Below are 24,670 nucleotides of genomic sequence, written 5' to 3' on the forward strand. Positions count from 1 at the left end.
CGTGCAATGAAAGATTACATCCTGACACCAGTACCAGCGTCAGGACATACCGTACTTTGTGGGCAGTTATCGTGATTTGTATGGATGATAAAAGTATCCAAATGGCCCTTGGGAGAAAAAAAAAAAAGCTTCCCCACCCCTGACATAGTCCCACAATAGAGAAGTCATTTCATATCCATAGAGGATGCAGAGCCAAGTCTGAATGCAGAGGAGATGGGCATGCTCAACCTCTGCTCCATTCATTGCATTTGGGGCTGCTGGAAAAAAACAGTGTACAACACTCGGCAGCCTGATAAGATAAGAGAAGCAGAGGTCGTGCGTGCGCCCCCACACTACATCCGTTTGTGTGAATTATTGTGTGCCCCCACACTATATCCGCTTGTGGGAATTATCCTTTAACTAAAATTACCTAGTAAAATCCATTTTTAAAAATCAAACCACTTTGTAGTTTACTTCAATTAAAATTATTGCGCCATTTGTGAGATTAACAAATACTATAATTCCCCCACCAATTTAACCCTTGTATAGAAGTATGCCTGTGTGAAGCAAAAGATTATGGCACTTGACGTGACATCAGTAGAAGTCAGCGGAGGCTGTAGACGGGATCACGCGATGCCAAGTGAGCGATCAGCGATAGCGCCACTCACAGGCAGAGTGGACAATTAGAGGTATTTAGAAAAATACTTCTATACAAGGGTTAAATCAGTGGGGGAATTACAGTATTTCTTAATCTCACAACTAACCAAAGCACAGTGACACGCAGATGTTTTGGGCCGTAACTATACCACAACTTTACATATAAGTACAGATATCCATTACTATCATGAGCTAATTACTATGACATGACTTACACATATGCTGAAACTCCAATAGACCAGCCATTTCCTCTTCTCTGCTTTTCCTCCTTGCATCTTTTGAAGCTTTCCAGTTCAGTAAGAACTGCCGGGCCATTTCCTTGATTTCTCTACCATCCAGAATTTCTATTGTGAAGAGATACAGTGTATGATGTGACTTAGCAGTCATACATATTCATCATGATCATGAGTAAGGACTTGTAAACAGATAAAGACGTCTAAATGCAAATATGTACCAGTATGTGTTTCAACATTTCCAGAGGCCCAATTAGAAATTACTGTACCCTAGTTTATTTGCCTTACATAGAAAACACTAAGAAATGCTGGAGGTTCACACTCTAAATTTTATTTATAAAATCTGGGATAGGGGCAAGGACATTCTCCAAATCAAAGGATTCACCAACTATTCACCTCTGTGGCACAATTCTAAACTAAGCGAAATAGCTAAACTAGAGGGCTTCTGTGATGGGATCGCAGAGAGATTTTGCTATTGACCCAAGTAACACGTGACAGATCAATCAAAAGTTTTGATCAGATTTGCTCTGGGTTTGGCATTCCACATTGAACCTTCTATCAGTATTTGCAGCTTCGTCATGCCTTCCAGACACAAATTAAGGCTACTAAGGTAGATATCACTAATCAATATATCATAGATTTAATCGCTACAGCATCTAATCTGAAGGGCCTTTTTTCCTCCATTTACAGGATATTATTACTGTAATATCTAGATAAGCATCCCATGTTGGTCAGATCAATGTGGGAAGAGGATGTTGGCCCCATATCTGAAGGACAATGGAATGAAATACTAGAAACAACACCTATACTATCTTTATCCGAGTCCCAGAGAATGTCCCAAATTTTCCTTATCCACAGGGTATATAAGACACCTAATATATTGTTTAAAATTGGGGCTCAGACTGAAGACTCATGTCTAGAGATGTGGTATGGATGGGGCCGATCTGATGCTTATGCTATGCGAATGAGTTCATATAGGCCACTACTGGGTGGGGGTGACCTCCCTGATTAAACGAAGATTCAGGATACACAAATAACTTGATCCTAGGGCAGTGATGGCGAACCTATGACACGCGTGTCAGTGCTGACACGCGTAGTCATTTTCAGTGACACGCCGGCCGCGGCCCCATAGAAATTGCTTCTTTCCCAGGGTCTGAAGGAGAGGAAACTCTCCTTCAGGCCCTGGGAACCATATTAATATGTAAAATAAAGAATTAAAATAAAAAATATTGCTATACTCACCTGTCCGACGCAGCCTGGACGTCCGCGAGGGAACCGGCAGCGTTGTTTGCTTAAAAATCGCGGTTTTCCTTCCTTACTTGAAGTCCCGGCTTGTGATTGGTTGCGTGCCGCCCATGTGACCGAGACGCGACCAATCACAGCAAGCCGTGACGTAATTTTAGGTCCTTCAGGATTTTAAAATTACGTTCCGGCGTTGTGATTGGTTGCGTCGCCCATGTGACCGCACGCAACCAATCACAACGCCGGAACGTAATTTTAAAATCCTGAAGGACCTAAAATTACGTCACGGCTTGCTGTGATTGGTCGCGTCTCGGTCACATGGGCGGCACGCAACCAATCACAAGCCGGGACTTCAAGTAAGGAAGGAAAACCGCGATTTTTAAGCAAACAACGCTGCCGGTTCCCTCGCGGACGTCCAGGCTGCGTCGGAGAGGTGAGTATAGCAATATTTTTTATTTTAATTCTTTATTTTACACACATTAATGTTGTTTCGATACCGATACCCGATACCACAAAAGTATCGGATCTCGGTATCGGAATTCCGATACAGCAAATATCGGCCGATACCCGATACTTGCGGTATCGGAATACTAAACAATGGCATCCGATCCGATTTTTTATCGGATCGGATGCCATGCAGGAGGTCTGTGGGTCCAAACAACAGAGCTCCGGTGCAGAGCGTCTAGGCCTGGGACTTCCGGTAGGCCAGGCGCAGCTCCCGGAAGTCCCAGGCCTCTGCGTCGGATCTGTGTTGTTTGGGCGACATTGCGCTGCTCCCTGCTGCGCCGGCCAGAAGTCCCAGGCTGCACCGACCAGAAGTCCCAGGCTGCACTTCTGAGGCCTGAGGAGATAGCTGTCTGGAGGCCCTGTGATAGCTGTCTGGACTCAGGCCCTGTGATTGCTGTCTGGACTCAGGCCCTGTGATTGCTGTCTGGACTCAGGCCCTGTGATTGCTGTCTGGACTCAGGCCCTGTGGTAGCTGTCTGGACTCAGGCCCTGTGATTGCTGTCTGGACTCAGGCCCTGTGATTGCTGTCTGGACTCAGGCCCTGTGATTGCTGTCTGGACTCAGGCCCTGTGATTGCTGTCTGGACTCAGGCCCTGTGATTGCTGTCTGGACTCAGGCCCTGTGATTGCTGTCTGGACTCAGGCCCTGTGATTGCTGTCTGGACTCAGGCCCTGTGATTGCTGTCTGGACTCAGGCCCTGTGATTGCTGTCTGGACTCAGGCCCTGTGATTGCTGTCTGGACTCAGGCCCTGTGATTGCTGTCTGGACTCAGGCCCTGTGATTGCTGTCTGGACTCAGGCCCTGTGACTACTACAGCAACCATCATCCAGTGAACTGTGGGGTGTCATTGGCCATTACTGAGATAAGTGAGAGGGAGGCATCAGTGATGGCGAACCTGTGGCAGTCCAGCTGTTGCAAAACTACAATTCCCATCATGGCTGGCCATTCAAAGCAAAGGCTTTGGCTGTGAAGACATGATGGGAATTGTAGTTTTGCAACAGCTGGAGTGCCACAGGTTCGCCATCACTGGAAGAATTCCCCCTCCCCCTCACTTATCTTAGTTCACGGCACCCCACACAAGTTAAATAATAGCAAGACCAACAAAAGAAACCAACTGACAGATGAACAAAGAAGTCACTAAGCAGGTAAGTTAATTCTAATTATACATATTTGTTATTTAAACTATACATGTCGCAAAATTATGTTTTTTTATCAAGGTGACACACCACCCAAGTTATGCTCGGTTTTTTGGCGAATTTTGACACACCGAGCTCAAAAGGTTGCCCATCACTGGATTAGGGGATAATGCATACCCAGTTTATACTCGAGTCAATAAGTTTTCCCAGTTTTTCTAGGCAAAATTAGGTGCCTCGGCTTATACACGAGTATATATGGTACATTAAAAGGAACTCAATTAAAAAAAAAGTTTATAAATATATGGGAACGGTGGCTGGTCACTCTTGAGGTGGCATCTGTGGACCTATTCAGAATAACTGTACTAGACCGTTTGGCTATTTCGGCTTTTTAAATATTGTATGTTGAGGAGATATAGATATCAATTATTTTCTGTTCGTAAGCATGTTGTTAGTGAACATACAACCAATACTAGTTTTGGTATAATCCCTGTATTTAATAATGTGTGGGAATTTCTTCATTTGAACAAAATTGATAACTTTGTTTGGCATGGATTACCTTGGCAGGTATAGGACTATATAAACTTTAAGGGTTAAACTGGTTTATAATGTTTGTACAATAATGTATGTAATTGCTTATAAAACGAAATACTGTATATACGGGTGTATAAGCCGAGTTTTTCAGCACATTTTTTTGTGCTGAAAACGCCCCCTCGGCTTAGGCTTCTCTCACACTAGCGTCGGGCCGAGGTCCCCGACGCTAGCGTTGTCTCCGCCGCACAACGGGTGCAGCGGATGCATTTTTCCAGCGCATCCGCTGCCCCATTGTGAGGTGCGGGGAAGTGCGGGGAGGTGGGGGCGGAGTTCCGGCCGCACATGCGCGGTCGGAAAAAACGGACCGTCGGGAGCAAAAAACGTTACATGTAACGTTTTTTGGTCCCGACGGTCCGCCACAGCACGGCGCAACCGTCGCACGACGGTTGTGACGTGTGGCAATGCGCCGCAAATGCGTCGCTAATGTTAGTCAATGCTGAAAAAACGCATCCTGCAAGCACTTTTGCAGGATGCGTTTTTTCGGCAAAACGACGCATTTGCGACGTATTGCAGTTAACGCTAGTGTGAAAGTAGCCTTATACACGAGTCATTGTCCCAGAAAGACGGAGGGGGAGGGGGAGGGGGACAGGAGGCAGGAGCTGGCAGCTGCAACTGTGCCCTCTGCTAAAGAAAAATGAATATTCACTGCGCTGGCAGTGAATATTCAGTTCTCTTATAGTACACACAGTTACAGCAGCAGCCTACATACCTACATCTCCTTCCAGTGCCAGTCTTCCGGCTGAAAGATCACGTGTCCCCTGCTCATTAAGGTAATGAATATTCACAACTCTCCACTCCCATGCATACAAGGACAGGGCAGGGAGCAATGCATACCAGGATTGGGATGAGGGGACAATGCATACCCGGCTTATAATCGAGTCAATAAGTTTTCCCAGCTTTTCGTGGCAAAATTAGATGCATCGGCTTATACTAGGGTAGACTTATACTCCAGTATATATGGTAATCAATAAAAATTATCTGATTTAAAAAAGAAAATGCTGTAGGTTTCTGTCCTTTTTAAACCCTGGTGAAGAGCAATATGCACAGACCACATTGCAATTAGCTGGCAGGCAGCTGCACAGGACAACCAATAGGCACTCCACCATAAACAGGACTTATTTGGATACTCTATCATGGATTTTCTGAATGTGATCCTATTGGGTTGCAATGGATGTCACTTTAGGTTAAATCTAGGAGCAAAGTCTAGGAGCTTCCTCAGTATTTACTCTTTAACCCCTAGGCTATGTGCACACGTTCAGGATTTCTTGCAGAAATTTCCTGAGCAAAACCGGACATTTTCTGCAAGAAATCCGCATGCGTTTTTATTCCACGTTTTTGATGCTTTTTTTGACGCACTTTTTTTTTTTTCCGGAGCTTCCCAATGCATTAAATAGCGGGAAAAACATGAAAAATCCGCAAAATTAATGAACATGCTGCGTTTTTTACCGCAATGCATTTTTTCGCGGAAAACGCATCATGTGCACAAAAATTGCGGAATGCATTCTAAATGATGGGATGCATAATGTATGCGTTTTTACAGCGAAAATACGCAAAAAAACGCAACGTGTGCACACAGCCAAAGTGTTTGCAGCAAAAAAAAGATGTTTTTGAATTAGTTTTTTTGTATTTTTTCCCCACTCAGTGCTGCAAAAATTGATACAATACAAATTTGTATCTGCTGCAAATCTGCAAGGAAAAATAAGCAACGTGCATGAAATTTCAGAAATTTGATTCACTTTGTTGGTACTATGAAACGCTGCATATGTTCTGCACCAAATCTGTGCAGGAAAAAGCACAGCGTGCACACACAGCCCTATACAGCGTTTTGGAATTCATTGAAGGGAGATCTACACGTTGCTACTTTCATAAAAAAAGGTGACATAAAATTTGGCACATGACACCAGGATGCGATCCCAAGTCGGCATGCAGAAGACATAGTCAGGAAGGCAGTGGTGGAAGCAGGTCAAAGTACATTTACAACAGTCTACAGACCATGGTCAGAGCATGTGACCTTCAGACATTAGGCAAGCAGAAGGCCAGTAGAACTACAAACAAGGTTAGGCCGCTTTCACATTTGCGGTTGTGTCCGCAGCGTTTCTTCCGCAAATATCTGCATGCGTTGTGTATTCCTATCTTTAACATTATCGACGCATGCGTTTTTCTATGTTCGCGTTTTGCCGCGTTTGACGACGCATGCGTCGTCTAGCCGTCTGCGTCTTGGCGCGGAAATGCAACATGTAGTAATTTTTAGAGGCGTAATTTTGCCGCCTGGAAACGTATGCGGCTGATTGCGCAAGGTTTGCGCCAAAAAAACGCATTGTAGTCTATGTAAACGCATGCGTTTTTTCAGTACATGCGTTTGCTTGCGTTTGCCGACGCATGCGTCTCAATTGAGAAAAACATGTCTAGACACTGATAAGCCACCCCCCACATACAAGGTGATAAAGGGAGGGTGTGGACAGTTGCAGGTCACTACTCATCAGACTGCCTTGCAGACGAGACGCCCCACAGCCCCTTGGAGCAGCAAACAAGCCTCCGAACTATGTGAGTATATCCTATCCAATGCATTTCTTTTCTATAATCTGTGTCTATATGCCCTAATTTCTGTCATTCCTTTCTTTCTGCACACATCAGAATGTCTTCTTCTTCTGATGAGGAAACGCCTGGGCCTGCACAAGGGGAACATGTCAGCGAAGTGAGTATTCACCTCCTCAGATTGGTAAGTATTCACTGTCACATCTACATATATGACAATGTATATTTTCCCTTTTTCAGACCACTTCTTCTACAGCGGAAGAGACTGGGCAGGAGACTGGGCAGGAGCAGCGTAGTCACGGCCGGGCAACACGGCGGCATCGTGTAAGTATAGCTGGCTGAATGTGTATTGTATCCTCACTTTATAATTCTTGAATCTTCATTTCTTTCTACTTCTCTCTTTCTTTCCCTTTTGCTTCAGCACCAGTGTTTTTTTTTACTTCAATATTCATGCCATTCCTCTGATTCTGTTTTCTGTCTTCCGTATGTGAACGCCTCCTATATTAATGTACTTTTTGTTGTTAGGTTCCAGAGGAGGATGAGGACCTAATTGAGAATGAACACCTCATCTCCCTGGTTCACGAGCGAGTCGCATTGTGGGACACCCGGGATCCACTGCACGCCAACAATGTGACGATCCGGAGGCTTTGGAATGAGGTGGCCGCAGCGTTGTGGGATGGCTGGGCCAATGCCCCGGCTCGGGTCCGTTCTGCATTTGGTAAGTATCGCAATGCAGTGTGATGTAGTCAATACCTTGGCCATGCTCACACAACTGTGTATGATGTGAGAAAGTCATTACTTTTTCACAGCACATACAGTTGTGTGACCATGGTCAAAAGACCATTGTCCTAACTATTATGTTTTGTTTTGCCAACAGTGTCAAAAGTGAAAACACGTTGGAGATCGATGAAGGACCGCTTCAACAAGGACCTGCGCCAAGAGAGCCAGCTTCCAAGTGGTTCTGCAGCAAGGATACGCAAATACAAGTACCACCGCATCCTTGCGTTTTTGAGACCGGTCCTTGCACGAAGAACGTAAGTATATTGGTTAAAAAAGAAAAAAAAAAGTGGTGTATAATGCAATTTTTGGGGGGTCATTATTTCAAATCAGTATTTTTAATCCAAAACCTTGAGTGATTGATAGATGCAGAAGTGGGGTACGTGTTCTTTGAATACTTTCCCTCACATAGTTCCTCTCCAGGTTTTGGCTTACCAATACTGATTTGAAATACTGAGCAAATACTGAGAGTGTGACGGCAGCCTGCACAACAGATCTATACTCAGCAAGTTAGGTGTCAGAAATAATGAATTCAGGATGCCAATGGCTCCTCAATTCATTTTTCCTGACACTTGTCCTGGTGAGTATACAGGTGGCTTGTATGTCCTCTGTCGTCAATTCGTATTTCCCATCAGTATTTGTAATCCAAAACCATGAGTGGTTGATAGATGCAGAAGTGGGGTACGTGTTCTTTGAATACTTTCCCTCACATAGTTCCTCTCCAGGTTTTGGCTTACCAATACTGATTTGAAATACTGAGCAAATACTGAGAGTGTGACGGCAGCCTGCACAACAGATCTATACTCAGCAAGTTAGGTGTCAGAAATAATGAATTCAGGATGCCAATGGCTCCTCAATTCATTTTTCCTGACACTTGTCCTGGTGAGTATACAGGTGGCTTGTATGTCCTCTGTCGTCAATTCGTATTTCCCATCAGTATTTGTAATCCAAAACCATGAGTGGTTGATAGATGCAGAAGTGGGGTATGTGTTCTTTGAATACTTTCCCTCACATAGTTCCTCTCCAGGTTTTGGCTTACCAATACCTTGTATAGAGATATGGCTTGTATTGCCTCCATCGTCTCTTCATATTTTACATCAGTTTTTTTAATCCCCAAGGACTGGTCGATGCATGCAGAAGTATAGCATGTTGTTTTATGAAACTTTTATTCCTACTGTTGAACTCCTGGCTTGCAAATTCTGATGTAAAATTCACTACAAATAGTGTTAGTGTGACCTTTCCCTATCTGAATGTTTATCTAAACTGTTGAGTTATCTTCTTGTAAATGTTTTGTAATAATTTTTTTTTTTTTTCCGCAGCACTTGGAGCTCCACTGTTGGCCTAGGTTCTGGAGCGGTCCTTCATCAGTCAGCCACGGACCCGTCCCAGCCATCCTCCAGCGCTGCAGCAAGTGGGCCTGCCACACAACCTGGAGACCAGGAAGCTGGTCCATCAGGTGTTCCCCTTCCCCAGTCCTCTGCCTCTAGCCAATTTTTTAGGGGCTCCTCCCGGCAGCGGCAGAGGGCCGCGGACAGGTCACTCATGCCCGAGTTTTTACACTTGAGCTCGGTCTTCCATGAGGGACTCAAGGCGATGGGTGACCGACTGGATACTGCCATTAGTCATATGAGCACACGTATCCAGGAGGTTACCACAGCCCTTGCCCAAGTGAAAGCCGACCTCCAGAGGCCAGCACATCATTTTTTTAATCAGGTAGAACAGGGCATGTCGGAACACCTTAGTCCTGAGCTCCAGATTACTGTTATGCAGGCCTGCAATGCTGCTTACGTGCAGGCTATGCAGCAGAGTCGGTATTTTCAGCAGACAGTGGGGGCATTTCCAACAGTGCCCACACTGTCACGCTTTACATCAATGCCGACATCTGCTGCATACCACTGCACGGCCACCTCCATTCCAAACACTGCCGGACCGTATTATAGCACCACCACCATGCCCAGTGCAGTGGGTCAGCCCACCGCCACCACCATGACAACTGCTGCTCCTGCTTGGGCCTCCTCCACTGCCACCAGCATGCTGCCGCCGCAGGACCCTGGCCTGGCGTTCCCCACCACCACTACAAGACTGCCATTGCCGGACCCTGCCCTGGCTTTTCCTGGCACCACCACCAGACTGCCGTTGCCGGACCCTGCCCTGGCTTTTCCTGGCACCACCACCAGACTGCCGTTGCCGGACCCTGCCCTGGCTTTTCCTGGCACCACCACCAGACTGCCGTTGCCGGACCCTGCCCTGGCGTTTCCTGGCACCACCACCAGACTGCCGTTGCCGGACCCTGCCCTGGCGTTTCCTGGCACCACCACCAGACTGCCATTGCCGGACCCTGCCCTGGCGTTCCCTGCCACCACGACAACGAGCCCGCGCAAAACAAGGAAGGGGAAAGGCAAAAAAAACCAAAAAACCATAGCTATCCCTCCCCCCTCACCTCCCAATGTGTCTGTAATGTCTGGTTTGTCTCACCCTTCCAGTGTGTCTCAGCCCTCTCATGTGTCTAGCCCTATCCCTGAATATCCTGACCCCAGCAGTTTCATTGCGCCTTCTCCTGCCACCCCTATGTCGGCTACAGTAAGCCAGACCTCACAACTCAACACCCCACAATATCGGCACTCAACCCCAAGCAGGCGCAGTTAATTTTTTTGTTTTTGTGTTTAATAAACCTGTGTTTTGCCCCAATGAGGTTTGGTTAATTGTGTATTTCGCCGCCGTCACCACACACCGTGCGCCAATAACAAATAATGCGTCAAACACTTTTTTGGGGGCCACCTCCAACCTACAGTACTTAATTAACAGAACACTGAAGCTTGGTGTGTGTTTGCTTAAGAGATATGAGGTTGCCCCCCCAAAAAACACTTGTATTTTCTCCAAAAACAGTTCTTTCTGTTTACTCCGTGACTTTTGGTAGCACACAGAAGACAAAATGGTGGTAATACACAGCACAAGTGTACTCAACAGGTCGTGTCTTATCAGAAACATTATTTATGACCCCTGACCTGCTGATTTTAGAAATGCATTATATTACCTCCATTTTATCTTATGGGTACATATACATATATTTCACACAAAGTGAAGGGTCAATGTACGTCATACATGACATATCTATACTCACCCGGACAAGTGTCATGAAAAATGAATTCAAGAGCAATTAGCATCATAAATTCATTATTTCAGACACCTGACTTGATTACTATAGATCTGTGGTATAGGCTGCCGTCACACTCTCAGTATTCGCTCTGTATTTTACAGCACTATTTGTAAGCCTAAACCTGGAGTGGAGCTATGTGAGGAAAAGTTCAATAAACACATATGCACCACTAAAAGCATTTAACTACCACTCCTGGTTTTGGCTTACAAATAATGCTGTTATTAAGTACTGGACAACTACTGCGACAATAACAGACATCGTCTATACAGTCTGCGGCAAATAGCTAATGGTGAAACAAGACAGCACTCAATGACGTCAAGAACCTAAGCCCAAAAACCCAAAGTGGTTTGTTAAGGAAATAGATAGGAGACATGGTGAAAAAAGTAAATCACAATTATTTTATTAGAAAAAACATTAACATTCCAAACATAAATTTGCAGACTCGAAACCAGCAGTACATTTTACACCATATTGTCCTGCCATGGCACACGTCCAATGTCAGAATCAAAAAACGCTGCAAATTGGTCCCGCATGTGGCCTACTTCAACTGTTGACCGCAGCGGGTGATGACGGTAATCAGGCAAAGGCTTTGCAACAGGTTCATCAAGTTCTATGGTGGGTCGCTCCTTAGCCAGAATGAAATTGTGGAGAACCACACAGGCTTTAACCACCTCATCCACTGTCTCCATTTTTAGATTTATTGCAGTTGCTAGAATGCGCCATTTGGACACCATAATCCCAAAGGCACACTCTACTGTTCTGCGTGCCCTGGTTAGTCTGTAGTTATAGATCCGTTTTGTGCGGTTCAAGTCCCGACTTGAATAGGGCTTCAGGAGATTTTCACTCATCTGAAAGGCCTCATCCCCAACCATTACAAATGGCAGCGGTGGGCCTTGAGTGTAGGGGAGTGGTCGTGGCTGTGGGAAATTAAAATTTTTGCCATAAATACGTCGGCCCATATCAGAGGTTTTAAAAGTCTGTGAATCGTTGCCACGGCCAAAAGCACCAATGTCCACAGCAATGAAGCGACAGTCCGCATCGGCTATTGCCATAAGAACTACTGAAAAATATTTTTTGTAGTTGAAGAACTGTGATCCCGTTCTGGCTGGTTTGGTAATCCGGATGTGCTTCCCATCCACCGCACCCAAACAGTTGGGAAAATCACAAACAGTCCAAAATTTGTCAGCAATTTCTTTCCACATGTCCTCCATGCATCTAGCCCCTTAGTGACAGAGCCAATTTGGTACTTAATGACCGAGCCAATTTTTACAATTCTGACCAGTGTCACTTTATGAGGTTATAACTCTGGAACGCTTTATCGGATCCCGCTGATTCTGAGATTGTTTTTTCGTGACATGTTGTACTTCAAGTTAGTGGTAACATTTCTTCGATATTACTTGCGATTATTTATGAAAAAAATGGAAATATGGCGAAAATTTTTAAAATTTTGCAATTTTCAAACTTTGTATTTTTATGCCCTTAAATCAGAGAGATATGTCACAAAAAATAGTTAATAAATAACATTTCTCACATGTCTACTTTACATCAGCACAATTTTGGAAACAATTTTTTTTTTTGTTAGGGAGTTATAAGGGTTAAAAGTTGACCAGCAATTTCTCATTTTTACAACACCATGTTTTTTTTAGGGACCACATCACCTTTGAAGTGATTTTGAGGGGTCTATATGATAGAAAATAACCAAGTGTGACACCATTCTAAAAACTGCACCCCTCAAGCTGCTCAAAACCACATTCAAGAAGTTTATTAACCCTTTACGTACTTCACAGGAACTAAAACAATGTGGAAGAAAAAAATTAACATTTTACTTTTTTTTGCAAACATTTTACTTCAGAACCATTTTTTTTAATTTTCACAAGTGTAAAAACAGAAATTTAACCACAAATTTTGTTGTGCAATTTTTCCTGAGTACGTCGATACCCAATATGTGGAGGTAAACCACTGTTTGGGCGCACCGCAGAGCTTGGAAGTGAAGGAGCACCGTTTGACTGTTTCAATGCAGAATTGGCTGGAATTGAGATCGGACGCCATGTCGCGTTTGGAGAGCCCCTAATGTGCCTAAACAGTGGAAACCCCCCACAAGTGACACCATTTTGGAAACTAGACCCCCCAAGGAACTTATCTAGATGTGTGGTGAGCACTTTGAACCCCCAAGTGCTTCACAGAAGTTTATAACGTAGAGCCGTGAAAATAAAAAATCGCATTTGTTTTCACAAAAATGATTTTTTCGCCCACAAATTCTTATTTTCACAAGGGTAACAGGAGAAATTAGACCACAAAAGTTGTTGTGCAATTTCTCCTGAGTACGTCGATACCCCATATGTGGAGGTAAACCACTGTTTGGGCGCACCGCAGAGCTTGGAAGTGAAGGAGCACCGTTTGACTTTTTCAATGCAGAATTGGCTGGAATTGAGATCGGATGCCATGTCGCGTTTGGAGAGTCCCTGATGTGCCTAAACAGTGGAAACCGCCCACAAGTGATACCATTTTGGAAACTAGACCCCCCAAGGAACTTATCTAGATGTGTGGTGAGCACTTTGAACCCCCAAGTGCTTCACAGAAGTTTATAACGTAGAGCCGTGAAAATAAAAAATCTCATTTTTTCTACAAAAATGATCTTTTTGCCCCCAAATTTTTATTTTCACAAGGGTAACAGGAGAAATTAGACCACAAAAGTTGTTGTGCAATTTCTCCTGAGTACGTCGATACCCCATATGTGGAGGTAAACCACTGTTTGGGCGCACCGCAGAGCTTGGAAGTGAAGGAGCACCGTTTGACTTTTTCAATGCAGAATTGGCTGGAATTGAGATCGGATGCCATGTCGCGTTTGGAGAGTCCCTGATGTGCCTAAACAGTGGAAACCCCCCACAAGTGATACCATTTTGGAAACTAGACCCCCCAAGGAACTTATCTAGATGTGTGGTGAGCACTTTGAACCCCCAAGTGCTTCACAGAAGTTTATAACGTAGAGCCGTGAAAATAAAAAATCTCATTTTTTCTACAAAAATGATCTTTTTGCCCCCAAATTTTTATTTTCACAAGGGTAACAGGAGAAATTAGACCACAAAAGTTGTTGTGCAATTTCTCCTGAGTACGTCGATACCCCATATATGGGGGTAAACCACTGTTTGGGCGCACCGCAGAGCTTGGAAGAGAAGGAGTGTCGTTTTACTTTTTCAATGTAGAATTGGCTGGAATTGAGATCGGACGCCATGTCACGTTTGGAGAGCCGCTGATGTGCCTAAACAGTAGAGACCCCCCACATATGACACCATTTTGGAAACTAGACCCCTTAAGGAACTTATCTAGATGTGTGGTGAGCACTTTAAACCCCCAGGTGCTTCACAGAAGTTTATAACGTAGAGCCGTGAAAATAAAAAAATCGCATTTTTTCTACAAAAATGATCTTTTTGCCTCCAAATTTTTATTTTACCAAGGGTAACAGGAGAAAATGGACCCCAGAAGCTGTTGTACAATTTGTCTTGAGTACGCCGACACCCCATATGTGGGGGTAAACCACTGTTTGGGCGCATGGCTGAGCTCGGAAGCAAAGGAGCGCCATTTGACTTTTCAATGCAAAATTGACTGGAATTGAGATCGGACGCCATGTCGCGTTTGGAGAGCCCCTGATGTGCCTAAACAGCAGAAACCCCCCAAAAGTGACCCCATTTTGGAAACTAGACCCCCCATGGAACTTATCTAGATGTGTAGTGAGAACTTTGAATGCCCAAGTGCATCACAGAAGTTTATAATGCAGAGTCGTGAAAATAAAAAATATATATTTTTTAACAATAAAGATTTTTTAGCCCCCAAGTTTTTATTTTCACAAGGGTAACAAGAGAAATTGGACCCCAAAAGTTGTTGTCCAATTTGTCCTGAGTATGCTGGTACCCCATATGTGGGGGTAAACCACTGTTTGGGCGCATGGCAGAGCTCGGAAGGGAAGGAGTGCCATTTTGAAATGCAGACTTTGATAGAATTGTCTGCGGGCGTTATGTTGCGTTTGCAGACCCCTAATGTACCTAAACAGTAGAAACCCCCACAAGTGACCAAATTTTGGAAACTAGACCCCCTAAGGAACTTATCTAGATATGTGGTGAGAACTTTGAAAGCTCAAGTGCTTCACAGAAATTTATAATGCAGAGTAGTGAAAATAAAAAAATATATTTTTTTCCAACAAAAAAGATTTTTAGCCCCCAAGTTTTTATTTTCACAAGGGTAACAGGAGAAATTGGACCCCAAAAGTTGTTGTCCAATTTATCCCGAGTACGCTGATGCCCCATATGTGGGGGTAAACCACTGTTTGGGCGCACGGCAGAGCTCAGAAGGGAGGGAGTACCATTTGACTTTTTTAGCGCAAAATTGGCTGTCGTGTTTGGAGACCCCCTGATGTACCTAAACAGTGGAAACCCCCCAATTCTAACTCCAACCCTAACCCCAACACAGCCCTAACCCTAATCTCAACCCGATCCATAATCCTAATCACAACCCTAACGATAATCACAACCCTAACCCCAAAACAGCCCTAATCTCAACCCTAACCATAACCCTAATCAAAACCCTAAATCCAACACACCCCTAACCCTAATCCCAACCCTAACCCTAATCCCAACCCTAATCCCAAACGTAACACTAATCCCAACCCTAATCCAAACCCTAACCCTAATCCCAACTCTAACCCTAACTTTAGCCCCAACCCTAACTTTAGCCCCAACCCTAACCATAACTTTAGCCCCCGTCGTCACAAAAAAAGTTCAATGTAACCTTTTTTTTGTACGTCGCGTCCGCCATTTCCGCGGATGCGTGGCCGTAACTCTGCCCCCTCCTCCCCAGGACATAGACTGGGCAGCGGATGCGTTGAAAAACTGCATCCGCTGCCCATGTTGTGCACAATTTTCACAACGTGCGTCGGTACATCGGGCCGACGCATTGCGACCGCCCCGTACCGACGCAAGTGTGAAAGAAGCCTTAGGCTACTTTCAGACATAGCGCATTTTTGAGCGCTATTTTGCGGGCGCTTTTCAAAAATGCGCAATGTCATTTTCGTCTGCCGGCAAAGTGAATGAGAAATTCACTTTGCCGTTCAGACACACCGCAAAAAAACGCGGCGCTTTTGTCTGCAAACACGCCGGCGTAAAAAGAATTGACGTGTCAATTCTTTACGCAGCGGCGTGTCTGCGTATCCCCCTAGGGCCCCATATTACCTTCCACACACAGCGCCTTTGTCCTGGGTGTCGGCGTCTTTGTACGGAGGGGTTGACACCCAGGACCGGACGTGACGTCGGACAGGAAGAGGGAAGCCCCCGCCCCCCAGTGAAGCAGCATGGAGTCCTTCTGTGTGTGTGTGCGTGTGTGTGCGTGTGTGTGCGTGTGTGTGTCCCCATGCGACGCTAGTGCCACCATTGTGCTAAGTCGCCGTATGGGACTACTACTCCCATCCGGTATTAGGATGGGAGAGTTGTCCCTGTGTCCGGCGACTTAGCACAATTGTAAAGTTACACAAAACACCTACACACAATACACATACATGACACACAGTACATACAACATATAACACAGAGTATATACTCACCAACAGCACACTTGTAGGCGAAGCCCTCGATCCTCCAGGAAAAAATCCAAAAATAATAAACCAAATTCATACTCCCTGTCCGCAGAATCCATAAAACGAGTGTCCCACGCCGATCGGCTGCTCTCCGGCAATACACTGCCAGGAGCGAAGCTCCTAGCAGTGTATCGCGTACTGTTCCGGAGTTCAATGACTCCGGCGTCTCGGTTAACAGCAGTACAGCTGCGTTGAACTTTCCCACGCAGCACTGCCGTTAAGCGAGAGTGCCGGGGTCAATGACCGCCGGTAAACTCGCTCGCGCATGCGCAGTGACACACCGACAGGAACTATGGCTCCTGTCAGTGTGTTGCTGCAGCCGTGGAGAGCAGACATATCTCTGGATGTGTCTGTTCTCCATGGAAAATCTTGATACGTGGCACTTAAATATGTGGCAATTAAATACGTGACACGTGGCACTTATACGTGATACGTGTCACTTAAATACGTGGCACTGAAATACGTGATACGTGGCACTTTGATATGTGGCACGTGTCACTTAAATACGTGGCACTGAAATATGTGGCACGTGGCACTTTGATACGTGGCACGTGTCTCTTAAATACGTGGCACGTGGCACTGAAAGATGTGGCACGTGGCACTTTGATACGTGGCACGTGGCACTTTGATACGTGGCACTGAAATATGTGGCACGTGGCACTTTGATACGTGGCACTTTGATACGTGGCACGTGGCACTTTGATACGTGGCACGTGGCACTGAAATATGTGGCACGTGGCACTTTGATACGTGGCACGTGTCACTTAAATACGTGGCACGTGGCACTGAAATATGTGGCACGTGGCACTTTGATACGTGGCACGTGTCTCTTAAATACGTGGCACGTGGCACTGAAAGATGTGGCACTTTGATACGTGGCACGTGGCACTTTGATACGTGGCACGTGGCACTGAAATATGTGGCACGTGGCACTTTGATACGTGGCACGTGGCACTTTGATACGTGGCACTGAAATATGTGGCACGTGGCACTTTGATACGTGGCACGTGTCACTTAAATACGTGGCACGTGGCACTGAAATATGTAGGACACGTCGCACAAAAAAGTTACATGCAGTTTTTTTTGTGTCGACGGTCCGCTGAAGCACGACGCATCCGTCGCACGACGGATGCGACATGTGGCAATCCGTCGCAAATGCAAGCCAATGGAGAAAAAACGCATCCTGCAAGCACTTTTGCAGGATGCGTTTTTTCTCCAACGACGCATTGTGACGGAAGCCAAAAAACGCTAGTGTGAAAGTAGCCTAACCCTAACCCTAGCCCTAACCCTAACCCTAAATTTAGCCCCAACCCTAACCCTAACTCTAACCCTAACCCTAACTCTAACCCTAACCCTAATTTTAGCCCCAACTTGTCTTCTCCTGCCGGCCGGCAGATGGCAGCAGATGGCGGGCGCACTGCGCATGCGCCCGCCATGATGAAAAAGCCGGCTGGCAGGAGAAGACAGAAGAGGACCCAGGGACCCCGGGTGAGTATGATAGGGTCCCCGAATCCCCCTATTTCTCTGTCCTCTGATGTGCGATCACATCAGAGGACAGAGAAATAACTGATCGCTTTTTTTTTTTTTTTTTTTTTTTGCGGTCGCCGGTAAACTGTTAATTACCGGCGATCGCAAAGCAGGGGTCGGTGCAAATCGACCCCGATCATGTTCTTTGGGGTCTCGGCTACCCCCGGCAGCCGAGACCCCAAAGAACATCCGGGTGCCGGGCGGCGGGCGTACTGCGCGTGCGCCCGCCATTTTTTCCCGGAAAAAAGATGGCGGCGCCCATGGGGAGACACGAGGAGCACCGGGGGAGGTAGGTAAGTATTGGGGGGCTATTGGGGGCCATCGGGGACCACATTTCTCTGTCCTCCGATGTGCGATCACATCGGAGGACAGAGAAATTAAACGGCAAATCGCGTTTTTTTTTTTTTGTTGCGACCGCCGGTAAACGGTTAATTACCGGCGATCGCAACTCGGGGGTCGGTAAAAACCCCCCGAATCATGTTCTCTGGGGTCTCGGCTACCCTCGGCAACCGAGACCCCAGAGAAAATCCGACTCTGGGGGGCGCTATTCACTTTTTCCACAGCGCCGTTAATTAACGGCGCTGTGGTTTAAGTACCCTTAGCGGCCGCCGTTAAAAGGCGTATCGGCGGTCGTTAAGGGGCTAGATTTTTTCTCTGGTAAATTTTTGCGACATGCGCACAAAAAACGCAAACGCATGGAAAACGCAAGCAAAAGCATGTAAACGCAGCGTTTTAATGACGCATGCGGTAACCGTAAGCGTTTTAAAAACGCTGCGTTTACACGCGTTTTCATGCGTTTTTCGTGTCCTTGCGTTTGCGGATTAAACGCTGCAGATTAAAACGCTAATGTGAAAGTAGCCTTAGGAGACTGGCATGATCAAATGATAAGAAATATGGAAGATGATAACTTTGCAACTATTGCTTGAAGGATCTTATTCCTCAGGCATAGGAGGTGGGTAAAGGGTTTTCAAGAAGTCTCCTCCACCTCCTCCCCAACCTCATCACCACACTAATCCCATCCCCAACCCATCTCTTCAACCTATCACTAACTTCTGGTACCTTCCCCACTGCTTTCAAACATGCCACATTCACACCTATCCTCAAAAAGCCATCCCTTGACCCAAGCGCCATGTTCAGCTATCGCCCCATATCTTTGCTCCCATTTGATTCCAAACTCCTTGAGCAGCACGTCCATGCTGAACTTTCCTCTCACTTTGCATCTAACTCTCTCCTCGACAACCTACAATCTGGCTTCCGTCCCCACCATTCCACTGAGACTGCCCTGACCAAAATTACTAACGACTTACTTACAGCCAAAGCAAACAGACAATTCTCTATACTCCTCCTTCTAGATCTGTCCTCTGCCTTCGACATAGTTGACCACTGCCTCCTACTACAGATCCTCTCTTCCTTTGGGGTCTTGGATCTCCTCATACCTTACCAACCAAACATTTAGCATTTCCTACTCCCATACTACCTCTTCATCTCGCCCCCTCTCTGTTGGTGTCCCTCAAGGCTCTGTCCTTGGACCCTTGCTCTTCTCAATCTATACACTCAGCCTGGGACAACTCATAAGGTCCTATGGCTTCCAGTACCATCTATATGCTGATGACACTCAGATCTACCTCTCTGGCCCAGATATCACCTCTCTGCTCTCCAGAATCCCAGAGTGTCTTTCAGCCATATCCTCCTTCTTCTCCTCTCGTTTCCTCAAGCTCAATGTGGACAAATCTGAATTAATTATCTTTCCTCCATCTCGCATATCTTCCCTACCTGATCTATCTATCAAAATAAATGAAATCACACTTTCCCCTGTCCCCAAAATCCGCTGCCTCGAAGTAACCCTAGACTCTGCCCTGTCCTTCAAACCGCACATCCAAGCTCTCGCCACCTCCTGTCGCCTCCAGCTCAAAAATATTTCCAGAATCCGTCCTTTCCTCAACCCTCACTCTACCAAAATGCTTGTGCATGCCCTAATCATCTCCCGCCTCGACTACTGCAACATCCTCCTCTGTGGCCTACCTTCTAACACTCTCGCATCCCTCCAGTCCATCCTTAACTCTGCTGCCCGACTAATCTCTCTCCTCTCTACACTCCTGCTTCCCCTCTTTGCAAATCCCTTCACTGGCTCCCAATTTCCCAGCGTATCCAGTTTAAACTGCTAACACTGACCTACAAAGCCATCCATAACCTTTCTCCTCCATACATTTCTGAACTAATCTCTCAATATCTTCCCTCATGTAATCTCCGGTCTTCCCAAGACCTCCTTCTCTCCTCCACGCTTATTCGCTCCTCACCCAAATGCCTCCAAGACTTCTCCCGAATATCCCCCATCCTCTGAACTTCTGTGCCCCAACACGTTTGGTTATCCACCACATTTGGATTCTTCAAAAGAAACCTGAAAACCCACCTCTTCAAAGAAGCTTACAGCCTGTAATGACCACACGGCCACCTCAACACCATCGGAGCTACTGCAACCCTCGACCTACTGTCTCCTTCCCCATAATCCTGTAGAATGTAAGCCCGCAAGGGCACGGTCCTCTTCCCTCTGTATCAGTCTGTCATTGTTAGTTTGTTTACTGTAAGTGATATTTGTATTTATTTTTTTTTAATCAATAAATTTGTATTGACATTTGCAAATATGGTACAGAGGAAAAAAAACAATACTGTGGTATATTTACATATTACAGTATACAACAAAGAAAACGGGAATATACCCAGTTAACGTACTAACAAGTAAACAAAAGAGATAGTGGGGGGGGGGGGGAAGGGAGGAAAGACCCGAGAAGAAATTGTATTACGTCCATACCCAGATGGCTAGTTCAATCGGAGTTCTGAGAATCAGAGTTGGTCATTCGAGATACTGGTATGGCGTGATATTTGTATTTTGATGTAACCCCGTCTCATGTACAGCACCATGGAATTAATGGTGCCATATAAATAAGTAATAATAATAAAGTCTGTGCCGGCTGAACATTAGTTGGTAATGTGTGCATCTTCAGTCGTGCCCCCCACCCTCCCAACCAAGCGATCGTTGGGTGCAGGTGGGCTCCTGTTACTGCCATTTTGGTTCTCCTAAGAAGCCCTGCCAGTGACTGGGCTTCATAGGAGAGGGCAGTTTTTTTTTTTACATACTGCAACATTGTTGAACGGCAGTATATAACAAGGTCTACTAAGAACTAAAAATGAGGTTTAAAAAAATAAATCACTAACAAATATTAAGAAAATAAATATTTAAAAGTTTAATCAACCCCCTTTTCCCAGTTCTAAAATAAACAAAATAGAAATAAACATATTTGGCAATGTTGTGTCTGTAATAGTTCAATCTGGCAATATATAATTTAAAACACGTTAAAAATTGAACTGCTGTTTTTCAATAACCATACATGTCTAAAAAATGAAATAAAAATAAAAAGTGATTAATGTATAATACCTCAAATGGTGCACAAAATAATTGTCATATCAGCGCAGAAATAAGAAGATTTCACAAAGCTCCATCAATGGCAAAATAAAAAACTCCATCAATGGCAAAATAAAAAAAAGTTTTGGGTCTCAGAAAATAGTGACACAAATGCACTTTTTTTAAAGTTCTGAATATTATTTTAACTATCACAATATGATAAGCTCAGCTTCGCCACAATCGTACTAACCTGAAGACTTATACAGGCAGGTAAAAACAAAACCTCCAAAACAATGGCGGTATTACATTTTACCCAATTCACCCCACTTGGAATTTTTTTTTGTGTTTTTCAGCATAATATAAAAATGATGAATGCTATCATTCAAAAATGCAACTTATCCCACAAAAAAAAAAGTCCTCATACAACTGTCGATGGAAAATTAAAAAAAAGAGTTATGGCTCTTGGAAGAAGGGGTGGAAAAAACAAAAGTGTAAAAAGAGAAAATTGTATGGTCATTGAAGGTAGAAAAATCAAATACATCTAAATATCTTAATATGTTATTAACCGTATTAATTTTCTATCATTTAAAGCTTTCTTGTAAACAATATCTACATTTACCTAGAGCCTTTGAGATGATGATAACTTTATCTCTATATTTTGGCTTCTGGCAGATTGGATTTCCAGTAAGATCCATTCTCCACAGCCGAGGCCATTTCTTCAGAACAAATTCCAGATCCTACAGGAAGAAGTTAAAGACAAGTATAAGCAGACGGAGCTACTACCACAATGTAACTGCGCACTTTCCTAAGTAAAACAATGCACTTCTAGTCACAGTATAACAATTTCACTTATAAGTCATCATCGCCCCATTGTTTTTTCTCTGCAGTATGATTCCATAATACAAATAATATAAGCTGAATCATTTCATCTGTTACCGGCATTTTCATGCTGCAAATTTCCATTTTTTTTCATGCACCAAAGATGCTTTATTGGATTCTGACTCCTTTACTGCACAGAATATTAGGATACAATGAACTAATTGGCCTGACTATGAAACTATCTTAGGAAGATGAGTGCCTGTGGATAGGTGCACTCGTTGACCTGAAGTCACAGAACATGCATGCTTTGTGACCAAGGACATGCATGCTTAGTGCCTTAGAACATGCATGCTTTGTGACCTGAGGACATGCGTGCTTAGTGCCTTAGAACATGAGTGCTTTGAGACCGAGGACATGCGTGCTTAGTGCCTTAGAACATGCATGCTTTGTGACCTGAGGACATGCGTGCTTAGTGCCTTAGAACATGCATGCTTTGTGACCTGAGGACATGCGTGCTTAGTGCCTTAGAACATGCATGCTTTGTGACCTGAGGACATGCGTGCTTAGTGCCTTAGAACATGCATGCTTTGTGACCTGAGGACATGCGTGCTTAGTGCCTTAGAACATGCATGCTTTGTGACCTGAGGACATGCACGCTTAGTGCCATAGAACATGCATGCTTTGTGACCTGAGGACATGCACGCTTAGTGCCATAGAACATGCATGCTTTGTGACCAAGGACATGCATGCTTAGTGCCTTAGAACATGCATGCTTTGTGACCTGAGGACATGCGTGCTTAGTGCCTTAGAACATGCATGCTTTGTGACCTGAGGACATGCGTGCTTAGTGCCTTAGAACATGAGTGCTTTGAAACCGAGGACATGCGTGCTTACTGCCTTAGAACATGCATGCTTTGTGACCTGAGGACATGCGTGCTTAGTGCCTTAGAAGATGAGTGCTTTGAGACCGAGGACATGCGTGCTTAGTGCCTTAGAATATGCATGCTTTGTGACCTGAGAATATGTGAAATTAGTGCATTAGAACATAAGTGCTTTGTGACCAAGTATGCAAACTGTCTTTTCAGTGAGGAAGAGGACTTGAAGTCTAGTGCCACCTATTGGAAGTAGCGATTCTACAAGTCATTATAGACCGTTTAACGAGCCTTGCTATATAACTTAGGATAAAAGCCAAATGTATGGCACACGGATGCTTATGCTGTCTGTTTTTTTTCTCGCGCACATCTCAAAGGAAACAGGAAATTTCATCAACCAAGCACAGTAAATTCACAACCAGAACCTTCAGAATAGATTGGCAGATGTCCTGTAGATACTTAATAACAAAAGACTGACTGGCACTTCCAAGCTAATGTGAACAGGTGCAAACTAGTAGCAGCCACCTACATATACAATATACTAAAAAAGTTGCACTCTGTGGTGCTAAAACATGTAGACATGGAATATATGAAATATGAATAGTAATACTGCTCTGGATAATAAGAAAAAACTGAGATGCTTAGCACACAATTTGGCCAATACAGGCATGCCCTGCAACCAACGATAAGGTGGTCTCACGCTGCTGCCTCCCTTAGGCATAAATACAGGCTTCTGAGAGGTATCCACATTTACCCAGGAATTCAGGATTCAGCCTAAGAGATTTAGATACCTGCTGGTAAGATGAATAAAGCTAGTCTCCTGCGCTGCATGTGAACATATACTCAAGCCCTACACGGTTCATCATTATTTATGACTGCCATGATAATCAGGGGCTTGCAGTTCAGTCAACATTTGGCTATAGTTTTAAGGATGATTTTTATATGATTGCACATCAGTTACACATATCAGTATGGTTGTGGCCAGAACAATGCAGAAAGGAACACCAGCAACCAAATGGCTTGATACTATCAAGATAACAGCGGAGAAGACCCTGGTGGACCTATCTAGGCTTGCACAAGATCGATGTTCCTACAGAGCATTCATCCATCAAGTTGCCATGGATCGACGCTAAATAATAATAATTGTTTCTATAGAAAACACAGATGGTACCAGCATGTGAACCACGAACGTCTGATGGCTTCATCCACATCACATTTTTCTCTTTCTGATATTTGGTCTGAACTTCTTCATATCCTTGCAAGCTGCTGCCACATGATTGCCCGACATTGGCAATAACAAGCTGGTGTACCATGACTACTTTTGGTAAGGACAGTCATACAATCCTAATGTTAATGTTACAAGTAATCATGTAATACAAATCTAATCTAAGTCAGCTTGTGAAGGTAGATGCAAGAGATTCAGAACGGTCTCCTCCTGAAGGACATGAGGGCAGCATTAAACTAAGCCTTGGTGGTACATGTGGTAAGTGACAGGTTGCCATTATACACGGATAAGCTCCCAATTTAACAACACTGAATTGGCTAGAAATCAACTTTCTACACTTTAGAAGCAAACAAATTAAAATGATCTATACAGAAAACTATTTTGTGAACT

The 24,670-nt window shown here is 44.7% G+C and overlaps 1 protein-coding gene across 3 annotated transcripts in view; it reads right to left on the reverse strand.

Moving 5' to 3' along the window:
- PPP1R42 (protein phosphatase 1 regulatory subunit 42) overlaps nucleotides 1–24,670 on the reverse strand; it is a 79,501-nt gene that overhangs the window by 30,209 nt on the left and 24,622 nt on the right. For all 3 annotated transcript variants that reach the window (XM_077270607.1, XM_077270608.1, XM_077270609.1), the window contains exons 6-7: nucleotides 21,984–22,101; nucleotides 852–980 (exon numbers count right to left, since the gene is read on the reverse strand). In XM_077270607.1, coding sequence (XP_077126722.1) covers nucleotides 852–980; nucleotides 21,984–22,101 — 247 coding nt within the window. The remainder of the gene's footprint in view (nucleotides 1–851; nucleotides 981–21,983; nucleotides 22,102–24,670) is intronic.

This window comes from Ranitomeya variabilis, chromosome 6, assembly GCF_051348905.1.
Source record: "Ranitomeya variabilis isolate aRanVar5 chromosome 6, aRanVar5.hap1, whole genome shotgun sequence".
Lineage (NCBI taxonomy): Eukaryota > Metazoa > Chordata > Amphibia > Anura > Dendrobatidae > Ranitomeya > Ranitomeya variabilis.